The sequence below is a fragment of the Perissodus microlepis genome, chromosome 5, assembly GCF_051167445.1.
Source record: "Perissodus microlepis isolate ML-2025 ecotype Zambia chromosome 5, ASM5116744v1, whole genome shotgun sequence".
In the NCBI taxonomy this organism is placed as follows: domain Eukaryota; kingdom Metazoa; phylum Chordata; class Actinopteri; order Cichliformes; family Cichlidae; genus Perissodus; species Perissodus microlepis.
The window spans coordinates 7,078,169-7,101,296 of NC_140465.1; the positions used below are offsets into that span (position 1 = coordinate 7,078,169).

Consider the following 23,128-nt stretch of genomic DNA (forward strand, 5'->3'; position numbering starts at 1 on the left):
CCCAGTGGCTGAGTACTCTGTGCGCCGTTAGTAGAGTAGTTACGGCAGAAAACTTTCGGAATGTCGCCTTCACTGACTATCAGAAGTGTAGATTTTAAAAGCTGAAGTCACGCAAACGAAGTGAAGATGCGTTCGAATTTGATGTTTTTCATGCACAGATCACCTGTAACTTGCTCCAAATGTAGAAATAAAGGCTGAATTGTGACGGAATAAAAGACGTTTGCCGTTTCTTACACTTTGGTTCAGAAAGTGTTGCTTTTACATGTCATAAACGGCTCTGAAAAATTGTCACCTTTTTTCCTGATTTCACCTTTTCCTTTGCAGTTACAAAAACAATATTTTTTTTTTTTGCGTGCAAAGGAAACGAAATATATCTATTTTTCAGAGTGAAAAACTTCTAACTTCAGAGGGTTCGCGTACGAGGCGCTCCTGAAGGCACCAAAAAGTCTCGGTCAATTAGTAGAGTTTAGACAGTGAGGAGAGCTCGGAGCAAGTAGGTCTCGGCAAACGCTCCACCAATGACCAGCTAAGAGAAAAACGCCCCACTGCTCCTCCGACTTAGATCTGCGGGGGTGGGGAGTCCACAAGTTTGACTCTGGATTTAGGGAAACCATGGGATTCGAGTTGGACCGCTTCAAGGGGACTGTGGACCCGGATTTCAAATGCAACTTGTGCAATAAAGTCCTGGAGGACCCGCTGACGACTCCGTGCGGTCACGTCTTCTGCTCCGGCTGCGTGCTGCCCTGGGTCGTCCAGCAGAGCAGCTGCCCGGTCAAATGTCAGCGGATCTCCACCAAAGAGCTGAACCACGTCCTGCCTCTAAAGAACCTCATCCTGAAGCTGGAGATTAAATGCGATAACCATACGAGGGGCTGCGATGCCGTGGTGAAGCTGCAGCATCTGGCCGAGCACGCCGAGATGTGCGACTACTCCCCGGCGAAGTGCAGGAACAGAGGATGCAGCGAGGTGCTCAACCTGCGGGACGTGGATGCTCACATGCGGGAGACGTGCGACTACAGACCGGTGGGGGTTTGCGAGAGCGGCTGCGGGCTGATGCTCACCCAAAAGGAGCAGAAATCAAATGGCCACTGCTGCCTGAGAGCCCTGAAGGCGCACAACAGCGCGCTGCAGTGCAGAATGATCATCCTGGATAGGGAGTTCAAGAAGCAGACCATAGAAGCCAACAAGAGGGAGAAGGCTCTCCTGGCACAACTTTCCGCCGTGCACAGCGAGCTGCAGATGACAGCGCTCAAGTATCAGAAGAAATTCACGGAGTACAGCGAGAGGATCGACTCCCTCACCAAGACCGTGGCTTTCTCCTGCAAGGTAAGCAGGAAAAGTTTTTTGCTCTGAGTGATTCCCAGTAGCTTCTCCCTGCTGTCATCCACAGTGTGACGCCTGGAAAATCTGTGTTCTGTGAGAATAAAATAATTCCACTGCAACTTAAAGTTGATCCTAACATGCACTGCGCATAAGGCAATTGCCTCAAGGCCAACTTTTATAGGCTGTAAAATATCTTCCTCAGCATGTTTTTGTCGGCACTATGGGAGTTCTTAAAATGTCACTTTAACTGGGCCTCCTTGTTGTTTGGGTGGCTGCCTTTTTGTTCAACTTCAACCCAACTGGAAAAGGAAGTCAATCTTGTTGGCGATTCTGCTTTTTTCTTTTTTTCCTTTTTTTTTCCTGGTGTTTCCAGGAGAACTTCGTGCCTTGGCTGCCTGCTTTGAGACATGGATGTCAGCTGTGCCTCTTGGCCAGCTGGCAGTAAATGTGGGGTGGGGGCAGGGCTAAATATTTACTGCAGTTCTGTACACAACAAGAACCAGGTTCCAGTTATAATGCCTCACCCCCTCACAGCATGCTTGTTTGAGGTTTTTTGTCATCGGATGTTCGCCCTTTCCCCCGAGACCATCATAACAAATTAGAATCAGGGCTGCAGCAGAGTTGCTGGCACCAAAGTTGAATGAGCTAGTAAGAGCTTATGAAGTCCCGAAAGGCCTTAAAAACAGTAAAGCCTGATCTGTGCAAGGCCCCTGCGAGGGGAGGGGGGGCTGAGGAAGAGCTGATGTAAGGATGTTTTATGGTTCAAATTTATAAACCCAGTGGCCCATTATCAACATCATAAAGGATGCAGGAGTTCATAAATCTGGTAATGAATTGAATTAGTGTATGGTGCTTGCACTGCTGCTGGGATTAGCAAATGGGAGTGGTCAGGGTTTTGTTTTAGAGGAGAAATAATTATTAGTAGAAATATGGATGAATGGGATGTGCTTTAAAAAAAAAAAATTACACCCTTTTTTGTCCCAGAAGTTCTTTAATAAATCACCTATCAAAGATTTCACTCTTTTCCTCCCCCTGCTTTTGCTGGGTGCTTTCATTTGTTCATTACGGGCTCAGCTCCCAGTAAAATGTGTTCTAGTAGACTGGTAAATTGCGCATCAAAAGCACCGATGCAGGCAAATCGGGAAATCGCTCATGCTGGTATAAAGAAGCTTCCTGGGCCTGTAGCGCAGCAAGTTATCATAGCTCATTTGACAGCGGCATCTCAGTCCTGCCATTGAGCTCTACATTAAGTGTGTTATTGCCATTGTGACTGTGCTACCGCAAAAACAGAAGGAATAACGTCTGCACTTGAGGCATGCTTTGAACATATGTATGATATACAGGAATGGTTGAGAACTCTTCTGAGGATGAGATTTAATATCTGTGGGTGATATTGCAACTCGTTAGAAGAGCTTTCTTTATTTCTTTCTATCTCGAAAGGCCTTTCATTGGATCCAGTCAAGCAGTGAACAGGAATGAGGTTCTCTCACAAATGTGAATATGAACTGGGATTAGCTGTTAGAGGCAGTCTGTCCAAAATCTTTGCTCCCTTTTTTTTTTTTTCTCATGATTTCAGTAATCAAGAGCCTAATTACATCAGTGTGTTATTGGTAATTTCCGAAAAGGGATATTTTGACATGCCAAAGCGGCAAAAGCCCAGGTAATGACTTGTCTGATGGGCCTGCTCCTTTGAAGCCATGCTAGTGAGCCAGCATTCACAATACCACGGACCTGGAACGCGCTAAATGGAGTGCATCCAATGGGAGGTGCATTTCACAATTCAAAAGATCATTGGGGAAAAAAGGTTTTAATGCAGTTTTATGACATGCAGTACTATGCAGAAGTCTCAGGCTACCTGATATTTCTTTATATTTTAGGTTATATTAAAGAAGCCAGACTTTCTTGCAACCTTTGTGGCATTCTTCTTTTTTAAAGCAGTTTTTGGCACTGTCCAGGCTTTGTAAAGTTTTCTTTGGATATTTGCAGTATTTTCACTTGTTTTCAACTCTGCACTTGACCATTTTCAGAGATTTTGAAAGTAGACAAAGGGAGAAGTGGGAAGCCTGTTAAACTAACCAAACAGCAGCTGAAAATCACGTCCTTAAAAAAATATTAAAAATATAACAAGTCCTGACACGGGACCTGAGAGATGCATCTGGCCCTGCAGTTAACCCATCTGCTGTTCATTGAACCCTCATCAGAAATGGTCTCAGTGGAGGGTGGCATTCTTAAGGAAGGGAAACGGAGAAGTACTGAAGTATGCTAAATTACACAACTGAAAAGCTGAAAACCATCTTCTGGGCTGTGGAATTCAGATTTGAAAATTTTGTTTCAAATTACTGAAACAAAAATAAAAGGTCAGGAAAGAGGTATAACAGTGAGTGTTGGTAGTTACCTGTAAAACACGCTGGGGGCTCCGTCATGGTTTGGGCTGCATCTCAGCTGGTGGTGTTGGAGATCTTGTCAAAATTGATGGAATTATGAACTCCAAAAAGTACAGTCAGATTTTGATCTACCATGCAATACCATCTGGAAAACATCTGATTGGCAACAACTTAATTTTTCAGTATGACAGTGTTCCCAAACACATACCTGGATAGAAAAACATACTGTGGAACACTGTCAGTCATGGATTGGCTACCCCAAAGCCCGGACATCAACATTACTGAAGCATCTTGACAGAGAACAGGACAAAAGGCAGCCAACATCCAAAGAAGAGCTCTGAATGTTGTTCAGGGAGCCTGGAGAAGTAGTTCAGGGTGTGCTGAAGAATAAAGGTGGTCTTAGCAAATTCTAGTTTTCAAGCTCGTTAGAATTGCACAAACTCTGTGCTTGCCTTATAAACTGTTTTCCTGTATGTTTGCACATGTTTCAATAAATCGCTGCCTCCTATTTCCCAATGTCCTAGCAAACAGAGTGTTGGCTCAAAACTTTTGCTGAGTACTGATCATCAGATCACTACCAAAGGATGAATGCAAGTCCATTGTTACAGCTGACTGGCAACTTACTTTAGTTTAGAGATTCCACCACTCCTCAACTTCAATGTCTTTTAATGCCAAAAACTGGGAGATGAGGAGTAACTGACTGGTATTTATAAGAAAGATTATTTAATACTAAATGCAAGAAAGACAAAACTGATGGAAAATCAATGAACAAAAAGCTCAGATCTTTACTGTGGTTCATTGCGGGGCTGTTAGAAGTGTTGTCACACTCTCCATAAAGGATTGGATCTGTTTTTGAACCAAGATCCCCTTTGGCTGCAGATGACAGCATTAAAGGTTCTTGATCTAATAACAAGTGTCTTCTAAAATCACAAGACATCAAACTGATCGATCCTGCATTGAATTTGATTGGAGTAATTGTGACCTCAAACTGATTAGGCTAATTGTGGACTTTTTTTTAAAGCAGGGCTCTGTGAGATAGCTTAACAGAATAATGGAAGCTATTAGTTATTTCACAAGCGTGGCTATCTATTGAACATGACAGATCACATTAATAAAAGCCATCATGTATTCAATGAAGATGCCCATTTCGTCTAATAAAAATGCATTAGGCTGCTGGTTCCTTTGTGTATGTACATTAGCATTGAGTGATAATCCTTGTCATTGATTTGAAATAGACTTCACTACCTCATTAATGGGGTAAACTGCCCTACATTTACAAGGTCACCGAGTTTCTGTCTCTTGACCACATGCCAGTAGTTTATAAATCAATATGTTCCCTTTTTGTTCTGTATTACAGTACCTACACTATAATTAGGTGAACTATATTAAGAGTTAGACAGGGGGAAGGCAGCTTGATGGAGGACAGACTCGGAAAGTGTGATGAGTGCTGAGGTGAAGGCTCACCGTGAGTGTGCCAAGTCACAAGTGAGCAGCAGACTAAAGTTTCACTGCCAGCGTGCCATTTCTTACCTCACCAATAAAGTTTTGTTGTTTTTTTTTTCTCCCCACAGAGCTTTTGTTTACTTGCTGTAGCGCCCATGACATTGTGTCTCCACGGTTTTGTTTTGAATTTGTGGTGTTTAGCACATCAGTTTTTCTTTTTAGTCTTTAATATAACTCAAGCACACCTGATGTTTTAGTAAATTTGCAACCTCATCCTGAAGACGTTTACTTCATTTTTGGGGGGTTGGATCATTGTTAGAGTGTTTGCAGATGTGGTGAGAAGGGAAGAGAGGGGAAGAGGGGGAAAAAAAAGAAAAGCTTCATAATTGTTCATTTTAATGGTTCTTGTGGATGAAATGTGAAGACTAGTTTGTTTTGAGGCCTGTGACACATTCAGCATAAGTGAAGAGGATGGAAAAGCCAATTGCTTTGTACCTTTTTTCATTTGTCATATTAATTCCACTTTGTCTCAACAAGCATAATGCCCAACTGTCTTCTTGTTGACAGCGACGGCTGTAGTTCACTATAATTTGGAAGCATGTGCCACTAATGCTGTCGTGACAGAAGCGCACATTCCTGCAGGGCCAGACTTGCACATGCTGGTGTTTTTAGGCTATATGGCAGTCAGGATGCTGTACATGCCAGTAATATCTACTTTATATTTAGTCTCAGTGTTTCGCAGAATACTGGAGCGGCAGCTGAAATTATGTTACCTCATAGCTCCCCTCTAAGTCCTCCTTAAAAAAACAGATTAAGGGCTGACTCTGCGAGTTTCCCAGAGGTTTTCATGTCATGTAGCTTCTGAGTCAAGAGGCCCGCTGGTGTATTCATTTACATAGGACAACGGTTCGTGAGAGAGCGGTTCTCTTCTTTGACCTGGTCATCATTTCAGGCTGGGTGTGCTGGCTAAGCCCTGGAGAATGGTGAAATTTGAAGAAGTATTGGCTAAAGTAACTTGTTACATTACAAGATTCCGGCCATTAGAAACTACATACCAGCTGTTATGTTGTAGCAAAAAATTTGTACCATCTTGTGTTCATTTATATTGTCCAGAAGGTGTGTAACCCACTGTAAATTTACCCGAGTTTGTCCACTTTAGCTCACTGCATAACAGGTTGATATAGGCAGCAGTTTGTCCACCACCTAACTAGAAAGAAACTCGCTTTTGCTAGTTTTGCAGTTCTGAACTGTAGCACCAGCACCAGCATCTCAGTCCTCCTCAGCAGCGATGTTGTGGAGCTGTGCTTAGCTTGCAGGTACTTCTTCAACAAGAGGAATTGAGCTTCTTAGCAGCTGACAGACTCTTATTATCACCCTGGGTCAGGACAATGCGAATGCTCCTGTGTAACTGCAAATCTCTTTGCCATCTCACTAAATGACCTTCACATGCTGACCGGCTCAATGGCCAGATTCCACTCTGCACAACAAAAGGAGCAGGGAAATGTTGGAACACTTCAATAGCAACCAGTTCCTTCATTGGAGCCTGAGACTGAAGTTGTCTGTTTTTAGTTATGCACAACTGTTACTTGTAATCAAATCATTTATGATAAGTAATTCAGAGTTAACTTGAATAATGACTAGCTTAATTTGTAAACAGACTGGTACTTGTGAAGTGCTTCTACTCTAGCTGAGCACTCAAAGCGTTTTCTAGTACAAGTCTTTATTCACTCATTCACACATATACATACACATAAGTGCTTTGCCTAAAGCCACGTCCACACTAATATGTTTTCATTTGAAAACGCATCTTTTTCTCTCCGTTTTGGCCTTCCGTCCACACTGAGACGGCGTTTTCGGTCAAGGAAAACGCAGCGTTTTCAAACGCTCTCCAAAGCAGATACATTTGAAAACGCCGTTTTCGCTTTGCAGTGTCGACAGTGAACCCGAAGCCTTTTCGAAAACGATGACACATTTTAGTCATGTGATGCAGTCATGTGACCAATTAAACAATAATACCTGAGGGCTAGTGTGGATGTAGCCTAAGATTCATGCAGACACTCACATTTTAATGGGACATTGGGGGCAGCTTGAGGTTCAGGGTACTTTGACATGCAGATTGATTGACATGCATATTCCAGCAACTGTGGCAGACTATGTAAAATTACAGAGCGAGGTTGGTGAGTTCCAAACGTCCTCTGACATTAACACCAGCACAAAAATGGTGCGCTGGGAGCTTCATGGTGTAATGTGTTGGCGGACCGGTTCTTTTGGCCATGTGCTGAACTTTTTACACATAAGATTTCCTTTAATAGTTACACAGCAGAAGCAGTACCATAATATACAAAGATGTCTAACCAAAAGATTCAAGGAACTGCTGAAAAGATCTGGCTACTAAGCTAACAGTGTTTGTTTGCTTTCTGTTATGTAGTGAGTATTTGGCCATTTTGAGCAGCAAGTGATATTTTCTTTTGAAGAAACCATGTTTGGCTGGATGTTAATGACAAACACAGCATGAAGAGAGTTTATTGACAGCAGTCAATAGTTTCTTATTTTGTTGTTGGGCTACCACAGAGAATTAGGAACATCTGTTTTCTTGCAGCAGTTGTAGCTGGTGAATACAACCTGAAAGTTAGACAGATGCTATCAAAATGTGGGTACAATATAGCCCCTGTGTTTTGAAAGTTTCACTCTTTCAATTTAAAAGAATAAAAAGACTAATTAAGATTAATATTGAGTTGTTGTATATGTTGAATAACTTCCTGCCATCTCTTTGCTCACGTGTGTCTCTCCTGTCTGTTTGTAGGAAGGCGAGACTAAAAGCGTGACCGTTGTCCTTCTTCGTGAGGGCGGCTCTCTGGGTTTTAACATCATAGGAGGAAGGCCATGCGTGGTAGGTTGAAAGCTGAGCAACTTGGAGGTTCCATCTCCCCCACCCCCTCCCCAGTGATCAGCCAAGTGTCAAATGGCAAATAGTGGAAGTACCACAAGCCTCCTCTGTGCTGACTGCCGCAACTTAGACAGTCGTGCATGTTTTTTTTTTTGTTTTGTTTTTTTTGACTGTGGATAGATGGACCGCATCTATCAAGTTTTATTGTGTTTATATATTGGTCTGGTTTAGCGGATTTGGCATTACAGATTAAAAAAAACTATAATTACTTTTATGGGAGTTAAATCTGGGATTATGGCTTCCACCACAGTTGTTTTGTCTCTAATTGAGGGGATTTTGGTGGTGAGGTAAACACAGAGGAGAGGAAAGGGTCTTTTAAACCCAGACTGAACTTTTCTCAGCCGCTTTCTGCCTCGAGGCCCCTGAAGTTAAAGTCATTAATGATGCCACGCGCTCTGCCGAGTGAAGGGTTGGAAAATATCTCAACGCTGGCATCTCCCATACACGGAGCTTCTTTCTGCAGCCGAGGTCTTATTGAAACGCCGTATCTGTTTCACTTCCACTGTTGCAGACTTGGTTTTCCACAGCCACAGTGACGCACTTTTCAGCAGTGACATAGATTATCGCAGTAAAACTTTTTATAGCGGGAAGCTATAAAAAGATCGACATTTAACCGTAGATTTGCTCGTGGAGTTGCTGTGACAGAGCCATGCATCAAACTTGTACGACAGCGGAGATAATACTTGGCTTTTGCTTTCCTAGTGAGCCTCAAATCATCAGGTGGTGTAAGAAGCTACTCATTAGAATTGGAAGTGGCTAATGTCCTAGCAGCCTTTGACATGTGTGTTTCATGTGGCTGTTATACTGGTATGGCATGGTGAGCGCAATCAACTGCCAGGTTTTGTGGTCTCCTAGATGAGCTTGTTTGTCTGCAGCTCATGTGATAGCGGTGAGGCAAAGTAGTAGTAGGCATGTTGTGGAACTTGCAGCAAAAGCACTGCAGTGTTAACACTGTACACGATGTCCCTGAAAGAGGAAGCAGACCAGAAATTATTAATTAGCATCTGTTCTGTAACTTCTGGGGTTTCTTTAAGTACCTAGTAAAATGTAGTTGTGTCACAGAGCCCAGCAGGAGTGCAGTACACATTTACATGTGGTTTTAAAGAGAGTGCTAACATAGCTGTTAACCCAGACTTAGCTCTGACTCTGGGGTCACGGCCACAGAGTCGGATGTAGGCTACTTCATGCCCCTACAGCATGTCCGCGTGTCAACATTTATGCCCTTCTGTAGGCCAGGGTCAACCCTTTAAGGCCTGGGAAGCATGTGAAGTTAAAGCTTATCCCTAAGTCCACACTCAAGGGTAGGGTTAAAAGGGCATTTCACAGAAATTGCAAAAAGCCATATTTTTTCACTTAGTCTTGTTGCTGTTGAGCCTTCCAGATATTTTTATTTTCTGTGTGCCCTGATTTTGAGATATCTGCCTGGAAATTACTGCTGCCAGTAAAATTTTGTGGATTCACTGGAAATCTCCCTTAAATCTCAAGGCCAAACTAAATGTTGTTTGTGTCATTTATAGGGGTGGCAGCAATAGTTTGCTTGGGATTTTTTTCCTTTGTTATTTGGATGAACTAAACCTTCAACTTTGTAGGCTTGCAAAGTGTTGTACAGACGCTCATGTGGTTTTGCCCACAACAACTAAACCCAGTGTTTCCAGTGTTTTTTAAAAGTACTTTTATTGCGCGATTTATTGAGACTTCTATAGGCTTTCCTTTCCTTAACGAGCCCTGTGAGCGCTGTGCTTCCATTAATCCGCTGAACATGCCTGCAATTTATTCCCGCAGGACGACAACGACAGCACTTCGAATGAAGGAATCTTTGTGTCCAAGATCGTGGAGAAAGGTCCAGCAGACAAAGAGGGAGGCCTTCAGATCCACGACAGAATAATAGAGGTATGTGTGTCCTCCTCTGTAATGCTTCATGTAAATGGGAGGGGGGGGAACTACTGATGTAATGACTGTCTGCACCATAAAGAGGGAGAAACACCAAAGAATCACTCCATCTTTGTGTATGTTTGAGCTCTGAGCTCAAGCTGAACGCAATGCGTGACACATGGAACCTGAATTAGCATTTTGGCCTTTCATTGGCGCTCCCGAAAGTCAATCCTGCAGACGGTGAACGTCTCTGATACGATTCTACCAGTCGACATAGGCGATGTCAAGTAGGGCATCATTGCAGATAGGCCGAGATAAACCTGAGGCGAGGCTGTCTGTCTTTACTGTTGCTGGCTGATAGTGAGGGAGAGGAAAAGATGTCTTTTACTTCTCTCGTCCCAGCAAATAAATCCATGAAGCGTCCTCCTTTCGCCTCTAAACAGAACTTGATGTGGAAAGGCCAGCTCACCCTGAGGTCAACTTGAGGGATCCATCGAAAAACTCAGCATCACAAAGGTTGCTTTTATAGAATGGTTGTCAACCAGAATCGCTCACAACGGCTGCTTTGAAATGAGTCGTTTATGTCAATTGCAAGTGTGTATTACCGCTGGCCGCAAGATGACAAATATGGCTTGTCGCTGGCTTTATTGTTAAACCTCAGTGAAATTGCCCCCGGAGCATTTTTGACCAGCTCATTGCTCACAGAGACGCTTGTGGAAAGTGTTTACACACACGAAAAAAAGAAGACTCCCAACATCTGGACTCTGCTGATCGCTCTATCCTGTCATTTATGCAGTCGAATGCTAACTACTTGCAAAAAAAATGCCACAAGTCCTCTGGAGAAAGCCTCACGCTGTTGTTCCAAATAATATGGTTGTAAATCTGGCGACGTCGTGACTGAGATGTTATGATGTGCTTGTCTTTGGTTTAAACCTCCTGAGCTAACACAGTCAAGTGTCTTGGTGCTCTCTGCAACTTAAGACCTCGTAACGAGGGCAGGTTGAACCAAAAAAGCCACTCAGAGATCAGCGACTCGAGACCTAAAGGGACTTGCCATGGGCTGCTAGCTGATGTGTGGGGAGATTAGCTCATATGTCACACGAACGTGTACAAGTGTGTGTCTTTGCGAGCATCTGCCCTGCTTGGCTTTATGAGTTTGCGTGCACATGTTTGCCTGGGCGCGTGTAAGCACAGGATGCATGCGTTAATGGGCCAGATGTCGCTGTATTTGGTTACTTGAGAAGGTGTATCTATGGGGTTTAATGCTGTGATAGCCAATCCGGAGCGGAGAGGAGGGAATTTGCTATAGGATAATGCGTCGCTCGTGTTTTTCATATTGTTTTCGTGCTATTGTAGGTGAAGCCACAGAATCTCTCCAGTGCAGGAAAGGCCTAAGGAGGTAGCACAGGTTCCTATAAAGTAACCTTTTCTTGACGAGAAGTGAGGGATTGCCATACAATACCCAGCAAATAAATCATCAGATTTAATAGACTGTTAAAGGCCGATACTTCACATTTACGCCATTCATCGGAAGGGAAACCTGAGAGCGAGGCAGCTTATATTTCCAAGGCTGCTTTTTTTGTTGACTGGTTGAAGCAAGAAAGTACAATGTCACGGATTCCTGGACCACAATAAGAAATGTGACATCAAAACACAATTTGCTGTTGCGCAGCTTTTATTCTGGACCTGAGGTGACTGGGTCTGTGAACTTTGTTTGTTCGCTGTCGAGAATCAAAGACGATGAAGCCCAAGTGCCTGAAGGCAGTTTCACTGTGTTTGGTAGAAACCAAGCAGCCTGTAACTGTGTCCTGTTTAGCATCCTGTGATGTATGCTGGAATTGCAGGAACAGTCAAACCTGGTTTATCTCATGTTTTACCAGAGATTGTTTTTCATGCACATAAAATATGATATCTGTGACTGCTGTGTTATCCTTTTTTGTAGTAGTAGTAGTGGAAATCATGCTTGCTTAAGACCTTTGTTTAATTATATCTGTGCTGCTTTTCAGTATGGTTGCAGGATGTATAAATATCAGGCAGGGTGTGAGGTTTCCTTTTCTGATTAGGCCCACAGCTAATCATCGCCGCTCAATTTTTACGAGTAATTTTCCAGTTTATCTTTTTAAGCCTCCTGCCTGCCCGAACGTTCCCCGAGGCCAAGGTGATATCTTCAGATTGGTTTTTAAATCCATGTTCTTAATTCTGAAATGAGCTCGTTTTTCTTAGACAAGTAGAGGGAAAAGTGGAAAAACAGATGACAAACTAACAATCTTTTTTTTGACTGAAGTGGTCCAAGGATAACTTTCCATGAGACAAGTAAATAGTTTTTCTTAGGAGAAGTAGTTGAGATGGTGAAATCAAGAAGACATTTTATTTCAATGCGGTTTAAAATTCGGCTTTTATCTTAGAGTTGAATTTTGAACTGGCTCGTAGAAATTTAGAGTTTATCAAAGGTTTAAGATCACTGACACATTTCGATCTTATAAAGTTGCTTGTTTTTATTTCAGTGAGCACCAGTAGCTGTCTTTAGGAGACATGTTTTTAGCCATACATTTAAGGCTACAGTCACACTCGGGGAAAAGAGTTGTTGCAGACTAATGCACAACCAAAGCTAGTGGGACTGTGTGCAATGAATGTGCAATATCACTGTCTTTGAAATGAATGCTTCAATGACAGGAACCAGTCCTACAACCACTCAAAGTCAGGTCCTGTCTTCAAAGCACGTTTTGATGCATGAAGATAGCAACGAAACAACAATAAGAATGGGTCGGTCTATCGTTCTGCTGTGTATTTGTAATTGAATAGAATCAAGTTGGCAGTTAGATGCAATCTGTTTGTGTTAACACGGTAACTAACTGTGATAAACTGGTAAAAACTGCCTGTTGCCATCTGATGGAAACCTGTTGCTGTGCCCACATACAGAAATTGACATTAACTTTTTCATTCACAGTCCAAGCAGCACCTCATAGATTTGAAATGGAATGAGAGAGAAGAGGATGGCTACATGTCTGCAAAACGATGACGCTCAACAACATTATTTTTACAGAGGAATGTAACAAGAATCTGACTCAGATTGATTGCAACCGCTAATTTATTTCAAAAGGAGGCTGCCGTCCTATTTTTACTCTAATTGGCTGAGCCTTAAGAATATAAGTCTAACATTTGCTTTCCTTTTAATTCTGCCATCGGTCTTTTTAACCGCTTGATGCTCTGCTGTGTTCATCAACAAGCCAACACTCTCATGTGTTGTTTGCGAGTCTGATAAGCTACGTGCAAAACAAAGTACTGGAGTTTGAATATCAAAACTCTGGGCAATAAGAGGTTCTAAAAAGCCTCAGTCATTCTCAGTGGGTTGTAACTATAAACGATTTTTCATAATGCACCTTTGCACATTTCCTCTGCCCTAAGAGGGGAAAAAATATTGATTAATACAGCTTTAATAAGAAATAATTAATAAATGTGGAATCCTTTATTTTTAGCATCAGTGTCCTCATTTTCCATTATAGTGGAAATGGAAAAAAAATAGCTTTTTGTTTGTTTTTTTTCCTAACTCATGAAATCTGATTTGCAAGCCTATGGACGGGATAGTTTTGACAGCCCTTCACAATCCTGCCATGGGGGCTCAACTGCTCTGTAAAGGACCAATCACATTACGGAGCAGTGAAATGCTCGTGCATCTGTGGAGGCAGCGCTGTCATCAGCCCCGCTGTTTTCTCTTCCTGTAGTAGAAGTGTTAGTTCCAGTAAATCTATATGGATGTAACATGTACCTGATGATTCGTGGCTTGTCCTGCTATAACAGGCTCTTAGCGGGGGAGTGCGACAGCAGATGGCTGTCCTCTAACCGAGCTGCAGGCTGGTATGAATCAGCACACGAATACCTTCTTGTTCAGACACTTCTTCTTTTTTTTTTTTTTTAAAAAAAACCTTGAGCTGTGTTTGCTTTCGCTCACCTCTCTGCAAGCTGCAGAATCTTAGCACTCTGGTCAGGATCTGTTGGGATTGTGCCAGGATTTGATAAATAAGTTCTGATTGAACCTCGCACTGGTACCCGACTTCCCTAATCATGTCTTCGGGCATGAGTTGACTTTTTAGATCTGATTAAGAATGTTTTTCTCGTGTAAATGTAATCCCAGCATTTTGTCTTCAGCCTCACTTCACACAGATAAAGAGCCTCTTGCTGCTGTGCGTTTTCCTACATAAATGACCTTTCACTCTCTTCAAGCCTCTTTGCTTTTCAACATGACTAAGCCAGTGTCACAATCCCAGGATGGCTGGCTCTGAGCTCTCAGGGTGAACGGGATGTTTTCTGTGTAGGCTCCAAAGTGTGAAGCTAGGAAGAGAACGGAGACGCTGGGCTGCTGTTGTAAATGTCACCTTGTAAAACCTCAGCAAGGCTTTTTTTGTTTGTTTGTTTGTTTAGGTCAGAAGGTGAACAGAAACAGTTACTTTAAAATAAACAGACACTAGGATAGGGCTGTTCGATATAACGATATATATCGTATGACGATATAAAAACGTCTATCGTTTCATTTTACGCTATCGTTTGTTTCGTGGTGTCGCAAAATAAACTGTTTACGGCAATATTTTTTCACCGTTCTGATGGTCACTGTAGTGGCTATATTAATTTCTTAAAGTTGTCTCTTCTTTCTCTTATATTTTATATAACCACACTACGGACGAACAAGCGCCTGTTTTTATGCGTTGTCGTTAGCAACAGCGACGGTAACACCTTCGCGTGTCCGCTTGTTTATGTTCCACATAAACCTTTCACAATAAAGCTCAAGCTCCTGTTGAGACTTTTCAAAATAAACTGAATCACGTGAAAGAGCAGATTATTTACGGATGAGAATTAAAAAAGAGCCGCCAGGTGCTAAAAAATAAACCTTAGACTTAAACGTTAGAACAGGCAACCCGCAGCACGCCGTGTAATAAATACTCACAAAGAAAACGGCGGCCGTTACAACTTATGTCTAAAAATGTATAGTTTCATGCATCGACTCGACTCCGGGTAAAGGACGCGCAGCTGGAAACACTTCCCGCAAGTCGAGCTGCCCGAGATTCACAGAATTTACAGAAAATGTAAAATTTCTGTGATTTATATCGTTATCAGACGATAGAATTCTTATATCGGGATATGAGATTTTGGTCATATCGCACAGCCCTATACTAGGACATATCCGCCTCTACGTGTTACACCTGTTGTGTTTTTGATCAGAGCAGTGGCTAGCCAGCAGGAATGTGTCCCAGCTAACACAATATTTATATGAATGTGTAACAATGTGTAAACTTGAGCACTAGTCCTAAAACACCCGTATCATATTTATTATGTTCAACACACTTCAGGTTGGAATAATCGATGGGCTTTGGCCTTGGAGCTGACGTTAACTGCATCGTAGATGCTACAGCTTGAAGAATTAATTTCAGTTCAATATTTAGAATATAGAACTGTAGTGCTTATTAAGGCAGCACATCTGCAGCTTCCTACTTGGTACTAGCTGCAGGGCTCAAAGGTCTCCTACACTTTGCCAGAATTCTGGCACTGGGTTGTATAATATATGACTGTAGATCATTATTTCTATGGTAAATCTTGGTTATGTTTTTTAACTTTCCCACAGCTATGCTATGGCTGTTTGTCTATGTATAAAAACAGGAAGTCTTTATTTTGTGAAAATTATAAAGTTTAGAAAGTAAACAAATAAAAATAACATTAAAAAAGACCAGAAGAGAGAGTGGAGGTGGATGGATGGAGAAGTCATAAACTGGCGGCTAATTACTGTAGTCTTAGTAACAGATTAATAAAACATTAGTGTCACTCACTAGAAAATAAGCACAATATGATCTAAAAGGCACCAGAAGCTCAAAGCAAAGCTTCTACACATTTATATAAATATTGTGTTAGCTGGAGAGGAACAGCTAACACAATATTAGTCTGATGCTTAGACCTAACGATCAAAACATCCACACCTCCAGCTCCCACACCTTCACACCAACATTACTGTGATCATATATGATGAACTTGTAATCTTGTTGCCTTGTTAATGGCTCTTTCCAAAATGGGTCCTGTTCTGTGACAAATTGCAGTCAGTTTCTGTCTTCAAAGTGATTTTGGTGTGTCGGGACGGCGATAAGGATTGAGTCGGTCCGTTACAAGTTTGCAGCTGAATGAGCTCAAGTTAGCAATTACGTTGTTTGTGCAGCAAAAATTGATAATCTGTTTACTGTCTACATACATAAAAGTTAACATTAAATACAAACTCACTTAACTGCTTACATTCAGAGTCCATCCATGTTTAAAAAATAAATTATTAATAAAGAAATAGTGACAACCACAATTTAACTGCTAAATTACAGACGCTCTTAGCAACCTGGGTTTTATATAGCAACCCAAACAGTTTGCAACCTGTGGAGTGTAGTCCCATGAGTGGGACTACACTCCACTGCGCTCGTTATTGCAGACTGTCTCTTTGCCAACGCGTTCCACTCAATCTGTCTGTGGTTATAAATTAGTCAGCGATTATTTGCAAACCTTCACCAGTCTCTCCGAGAGTGATTACAGTCAGTCAGGTCAGACCGTGACTGTTTGGACCAGCGCAGTCACCTTGCAATTGAACGTGGTTGCCCACATGGTGATGATGTCGCACGCTCAATCGCTGGGCAACCATAACAACTTGCAGTCTGTCACCGAATGTGAAAAAATTCAGTGCAGTTTACTTTCCTATTATCACTCAAGAGTAACCGAGCGATTAGGTTGAAAGTGGAGCGGGATCATTTATCTTATAGTCTCGAGACCAAGTAGGCTGTGAGCCAGGAGGGGTTTGTCAGATTAGAAGTCTCGTTGATAGCTTACTAATTAAACTAACAGGCTGTGCGCCCTTTTTTTCTGGTTGGCTTCAGTAAGGAGGTTGAGATAAAATTGTTCCATTAAAAACTCACCCAAGACGAAGAGATGCGACTTGATAGTTTGGAACGAGTCCAGAAATCTCACAGAAACACTCTGGAGCTATCAAAGTGTGCAAGTTTAAAAGTGAATGAATGAATCTTTGACACCAGTAGGTGCTTTGAGCAAATTTTTCAAAGCAAAGGACACTAAAGAGAACAAACTCAAATCTACAAAAAAAATCAGCACTGGCCTTCATTTTGTGATGTTCTTTACAATTATAAAGACAATTTTAACATATTTGTAATATGTGTCAACTGGTTTATTTTAATTGAGTGAAAGCGAATTATATTTTTTTCCAAAACCTCAACTCTGATTTATTTATTTATTTAAACATTCAGTCAGTCACATTCTGTTGTGCACACAGTGTCTGAAAGAAAAACGTCTTTGTTTTATACCCTGACCACCACCAGCACCACAAATATATCTCAGCCACAGAAACGCTCCTTGCTTTAAGCCCTGACACTGTATGAGTTGTGTGCTTGCCCACAGTCGAGCATTAAACACCTAAAGCCTCCCCGCAGCTCCTTGAGTATCAAGTCACCAGGTCAGAGAGAGCATAAAACCCAGCCAGATAGCATTTAGCAGTGACTGACATGAAATGTGAAGTGAGCTCTGTTGGAGGTGAGTTCGAAGCACGGGTGTCAATGGCCCTTTATTCCTCCTTGGCGTGAGGACCAGCAAAAGCAAAATGCTGCCTTTTGTCATCGACCCTGTCATTTGTTTCCCTTCAGATACTGTTTGCTAGCAAAGCTTGGTTTCATTGGAGTTGATGTAGTAGGCGATTAAAATTGTGGCATTTGTTGGCTTGTTGCTCATGTCTGGATTTTTTATTTTTTTTTTAATGCCATCTTATGACAGACCGGTATGATTGGCTTGTCCCCTATTGTCTCTAACCAGTTGAAACTGCACATGGCCTCTCTAACAGGACATGTGTTAAGAAGTTCCCCAGGCGTTATTTCTGACCTGGAGGCCTATGAGGAGCAGACATAGTTATTTCCCTTAAGGGGATCACATGTTGTTTGGCATTCTGAGGCAAGAAACGGGCCTTTGTCCGGCCCTTTATTGGATTTTGGGCCCCTGTGCGGGAACGGCGTGTTTATTCCCCAGATAGGCGAGCTGAATGTGGCCCTGCTCTGTTGCTCCTGACTGGCCCTGGACAGGATGAATCCACCACAGGCTACGTGGGCCAATCCTAGCAGCGGGCCGCATTCCTGTGCCCCCGTGGTCCAGCTGAGGCAAGAGCAGGACATTAAATCAAATCTAACTTTAAAAGAGTCCATAATCAGCTTCTGGTGGTAGCCAGTGCCCTATGCAGAGCTGGCTTTAAGAAACAAGGACAAGCACATCTTTGTTTCCACTACTCCATATTGGGGAAGAGGGAAAAAATTAGATTTTTAAGATGTGGAGTCATGTCAGTGTAGCGTTAGTGTGAGGTGTGCTTAAACTTCACTGTAGCCAGAAAGCTGCTCCCTTTGTATGCTTTTTTTTAAATTTTTATTAATTGTATTTTCCACTTCCTTTAAACAGCTTCTGCCCTTAAAGGCGAGCGGGCGCGTGATGATTTTTTGTGGAGACATACAGTCTGGGGCGCACTGTAAATGCGCTCACTCTGCTCCGACACAGTCCCGACTGGCTCCCTCGCTCACAGCTACAGTGGGCTCAATTTATGGTTCCTAAAAGGTTTAAGAACGGGTAGGAACAGATAGGTGCAATTTAGACCAATTTTCCTGTCAATCAATCACTGGCGTTGTGCAAATACATCAGCAACAATCAGCTCCGGTTGCTCTGTCAGCTGCTTCTCATGTCAGCCCCTGACCCCTGAGCACAGACTGCCCACCGACTCCTAATTAACTACCCTCAATTAAACCCTAATAGGCTGATTAACAGACCCTTAGTTGTGCTGTAATGGCCCGTCGTTTCCTCCCAGTGCCCCTCTGAAATGCATCCTGACTCTAGCATGTTAATCACCGCCCACTCCCTCTCACTGTTCCTGCCTGTGTCTCTCTCTCATGCTCACATTCTACCATAGTAGAGACTATCAGTGAAATTGCCTTGTTAAATAGCAACAAAAAGGCACACGAGTCACAGTAATTATACCATATCGACACACTTTTCTTTTTTTTTTTTTGTGATTTGCCTTTTTCTTCCCTTTTGGAACACGACAATTTAATCGTTTTTATTGCATATCAAACAGCAGCGCTCCCCCTCCAAACTGGAAATAGTCAGTCAGTTCAAGAAAACATGAAACTCCTTCCCCGGGGAGATTGCAAGACCACAGTTTAGTACGCACATTGCCACTTCAAACTTCAGTCCTCCCGTCATCCATTCAGCTGCACCAAAAATAGCGCCACGCGTCAGCGTAGCTTTCTCAATATTTGACATGATCACAGCAGGGATCTCACAAGAGAGCAGATCTGAAACAGTGGCACAGTCCTAAAACCATCAGCCTAATGAAAGCGATGACAGTCGTCAGCAGATTTATTCTTCATTGTGCAGACCACAGTTTAAAAACTTACTGTTAGTACTTTTAAGAAGTTGTAAATCTCTCTGCTTGGTTTCTGCTGCAAAGAAGCCAGAAGTCTTGAAGTCTTTGACAAAAGTCTGAAAGTACTTACTGTAACATGTAACATTAGGCCTCTATAGTGAACTCCAGTGAACTGTGATAGGAGCATTACGGCAAGTAAATAATAAAATAAACGGGGACTGGCGAGGGAGGGAGTACTCCTTGCAGGGAAATCAATTAAGTGGAGAAACAGGCTGCTGAGCTCCGGCAGTAAACTTAAGAATACATGGTAAGATGTTCCTATGCATACAGCTTTTGTTTGTTCCATTTTGTAGAGTAGAAATTGAGCTGAACGGTGCCTGCAGTTGTTACTTGCCTGACACAAGTCTGTTTTTTACGACCGGTGCGTTGATACACAGGGACTTTCCTGTTTTATGACATGGATTCCATCCCTTGTTTGTTGGCGGCAGACACTCTGTATATTTGTTTCTATGGAAATTGCTACTGACAGTGATTTAAACATGGTTTGTGTGGCACCGTGTGATCCAGCGTCAGTCCTCCTGCAGATTATAGGCTATAGATTTTGCTCATCAATCAAAGTGCCAGAGTATGCTTGTCTTCCTCTCATATGGAAGGATTACAGTCGTCGTTCCAGCGAGATGATGAAGCGGACTTCATTTCTTTTCCCACAGCTCTGTAGGACTGTAATCTCAACTTGCTTGTTAATCATGCTCACTTTCCTCTGTGTGGTGACATCAGAGATGTTTTTCATGCTTCTCCAAGTCTGCCTGCCTTTAAGATCTCCCTACGTTCTGAAACACTTCATCTCTTCTTAACTCCTGAAATCATTAAACTTAATGGTTCCCCAGAACTTAAAAGGTCCACTACTGACCATCAGCAAGGACAACACAGGAGGAGTCCAGGGTCAGAGGTATTGATTTTAGCATTAAGCCTCCTGGCTTTCTGAGACTTTACATTCTTGGCGAGGTGAGAGGGACGTGGCTTAGGTGGCTGCCCATTCAACCGATAACAGCCAGCAGCGCATGATGAATGTAGCGTGGCGAGCTGTAGTCCACGCCTGCACTCTATCAAGTGCATCAGTCGTGCTGTCAGTCTTGGTATTTCAGATCAAATGTGATTGGATTAAACCATTGCATTTGCCAATAATTAAAGTCTGTAATCAGGAGCATGTCAGAGTAAGCTTGCAGTGTGTGATTTTATTTATTTATTTATTTTTTAACAGTTCTCATATTGTGCCATATTGACGACTTCTATTCTCATGTTCCAAATTGCATCGAAAATTTGCTTACATTTTAATTAACCCACCAGATCGACTCAGTCACTCCAACATTAGTCACACTACATAACATTTCCTTGCATAATGACAACAACTTTGTCTGAAGCTGTTTTGAAGTGAGCCTAATCAGGCACTGCACACTGCTGCGGCACTAGGGGCCGTTGATAGCACTGCCAGCAGATGTTAGGTTCCTTTTTTCTTTTTTTTGAGGCTCCATTAGGATTTAACAGATGCAAAACACACAAGGTTGACATCACCGTGCATAATTGTCCCTCCTGTACAGACAGATGTTCTGTAATATCTGGGCTAATTGGGATATAACAACACATGCCAACTTAAAGGGAGACCTATTGTCTGTTTTTTTTCTCCCCTATACTTTGTCACATATGTACTGTTATGAAAGCGGAGGCTCATGTTGAACATTATTTGAGTTTCAAGTAATGAGCTCAGCGAATCTCCAAGTAATCCCAGGGATTATTTGAAAGGATATATCCCTAATATGGCCATCTCAGGAACTCTGCTCTGGAGCCTAGAAGCCCCACCCACCTCCTGATTAAAACTTGATTACGAGGGGCAGCCAATTGCAAGATGGTTGGTTTAAAACGAGAGAGAAGGAAGCTAAAATGGCTTGCTTCACACAGAGGATGGACTGAATGGTTGCAATTTATTCTCATCCAAGAATATAAGCATGAAACTTAAAGTGGAATCATTTTTCTCTTTAATGAAATTAATAGCAAACACCTACCATAACATTTTTGCGCACAGCAGTCATGCAGTGCAACATTAGCATTACACCTACACCTGTACACCTGTTTAAACTTCAACATGTTTGGCACCTCCCCTCAGTGTGAGGTGTTCAGCAGTTTGTTGTGGTACAACATGCCTTCAGTTAGACTCACAACAGTAGTTGAGAAGTGGAAGCCTGGCGTCCCTTATCAAAATGTTTTCTTCACTCTACCAGCTAATCCTGACAACACGCCCTGCTTTCACCACTCCCATTCTCCCCAGCTCCTCTTTAGAAGGTCTAGCGTGCCCATCCTTTCACTGGCCGACTAGGGGAACTGGTGGCTGCTGTGCTGCCTTTTCTTATGCAAATGTGTGCAAATAGAAAGCATTGTTCATCGGCGTGGCTCTCCATCTCAGTTACGCCGCTTTGCTCTGGCCTTTCTCTTGTTCCCCTGAGAGAGATGTTCCCTTTCAAGTGTTACCTCTCTGTCTCATTCAAGACTTCCTCTTTCCTTTTTGACAAACAGCCCGGAGGAATGGTCGGAACCGGCTCATTGAGCAAGCTTTTCAGGGACGTGGAGAAATGGGGAGAGAGAGATGTTCTGCAGGCGCCTCCCTCACACATCCTTGCTTATGTCTTACTTTTTCCCCCTGCTCTCAAGAGGATGAGTTATTCTATAGCGGGAATTACAGTGTGCTCTCTCTTGATACTCCCCTTTTCTCTGAGAAAGTACAGGTGCTCTCCCTCCAAGTGCACACTTCTCTGTGCTCTGATTCCACCTGTGTTTATGCTGTAATATATATCCCACATGTTCTGTATCACAGAGTAATATATTTCTAGTGATGGCTTAAAAAAAGCTCATTTAACTTTAGTCACAATGTTCAAAGCCCATCTGTGAAAAGGTGTTTAGTTATGTAGTTGGGGGAGGAAAAAAAAGGAATTTGGGTTGGCTTGAGTTGGCACTTCTGTTATTCTTCTTTATTAAAAGCATATGTTTAATAACTCATCTCTTCTGTTAACCCTGATCCACTACGGATTCTGTGCTCTCCTGAAAACGGTGCACCGTGTATCTGGGGTTGAATAGATTGTATCCACAAATTCCTGTAGATTATGACATACGATAGCTCTGAGGCAGAGAAAATCACCGGCAAGCTCAGGAGAAGGCCCGGACCACCGACTGAGAGCTCAGAGCCCCGTGCCAAGGTCAACGCCAAGGTATCAATAAAATACCTTTACTCCGTGTTAACAGAGCGCTTCTTTGATTAGAACCTCCGCGAGAATATGTTGCATTTTGCCAGAGCGCTATGCCAGAAGACGTGCAGTCGCAGCCATTTTGTCTGCTTGTTGGAGAGAGATCCAAGCAGTTTTTTCCCCTCTTCTTCCCTCCATATTCTCGCTGTGTGATTGATATATGCAGGTGGTAAAGCATATTCCCCTGGGTAAGAATTCCCAGCTAACTTGAAAGGGAATGTTTTCCCTCTTAAACCATCTTATGAAAACAGTAGTCTCACAGCAGAAAGTCAGAAAGACCAAGAAAGGAAAAAGAAGTGTAATTTAATGTGTAATGTCTCTAACGTCATGCCAATTCTGCTTGGACAATAGGCCTCTGTAAGTCCATTGTAGGCTCTTTTAACACTCATAACACCATAAGCCCAGCTGCCTTGGGCTTACTTTTAAATACTGGGATATTAAG

At 42.5% G+C, this 23,128-nt stretch overlaps 1 protein-coding gene across 2 annotated transcripts in view; it reads left to right on the plus strand.

The window, feature by feature from the left end:
* The first annotated feature begins 452 nt into the window (after window positions 1-452).
* pdzrn3b (PDZ domain containing RING finger 3b) overlaps window positions 453-23,128 on the plus strand; it is a 100,611-nt gene continuing 77,935 nt past the window's right edge. Inside the window, exons 1-3 of one of the 2 annotated variants that reach the window (XM_084927541.1) lie at window positions 453-1,326; window positions 7,954-8,040; window positions 9,880-9,987. In XM_084927541.1, coding sequence (XP_084783667.1) covers window positions 613-1,326; window positions 7,954-8,040; window positions 9,880-9,987 — 909 coding nt within the window. In that variant the 5' untranslated portion in view covers window positions 453-612. The remainder of the gene's footprint in view (window positions 1,327-7,953; window positions 8,041-9,879; window positions 9,988-23,128) is intronic. The other variant, XM_084927542.1, reaches the window with a different exon arrangement.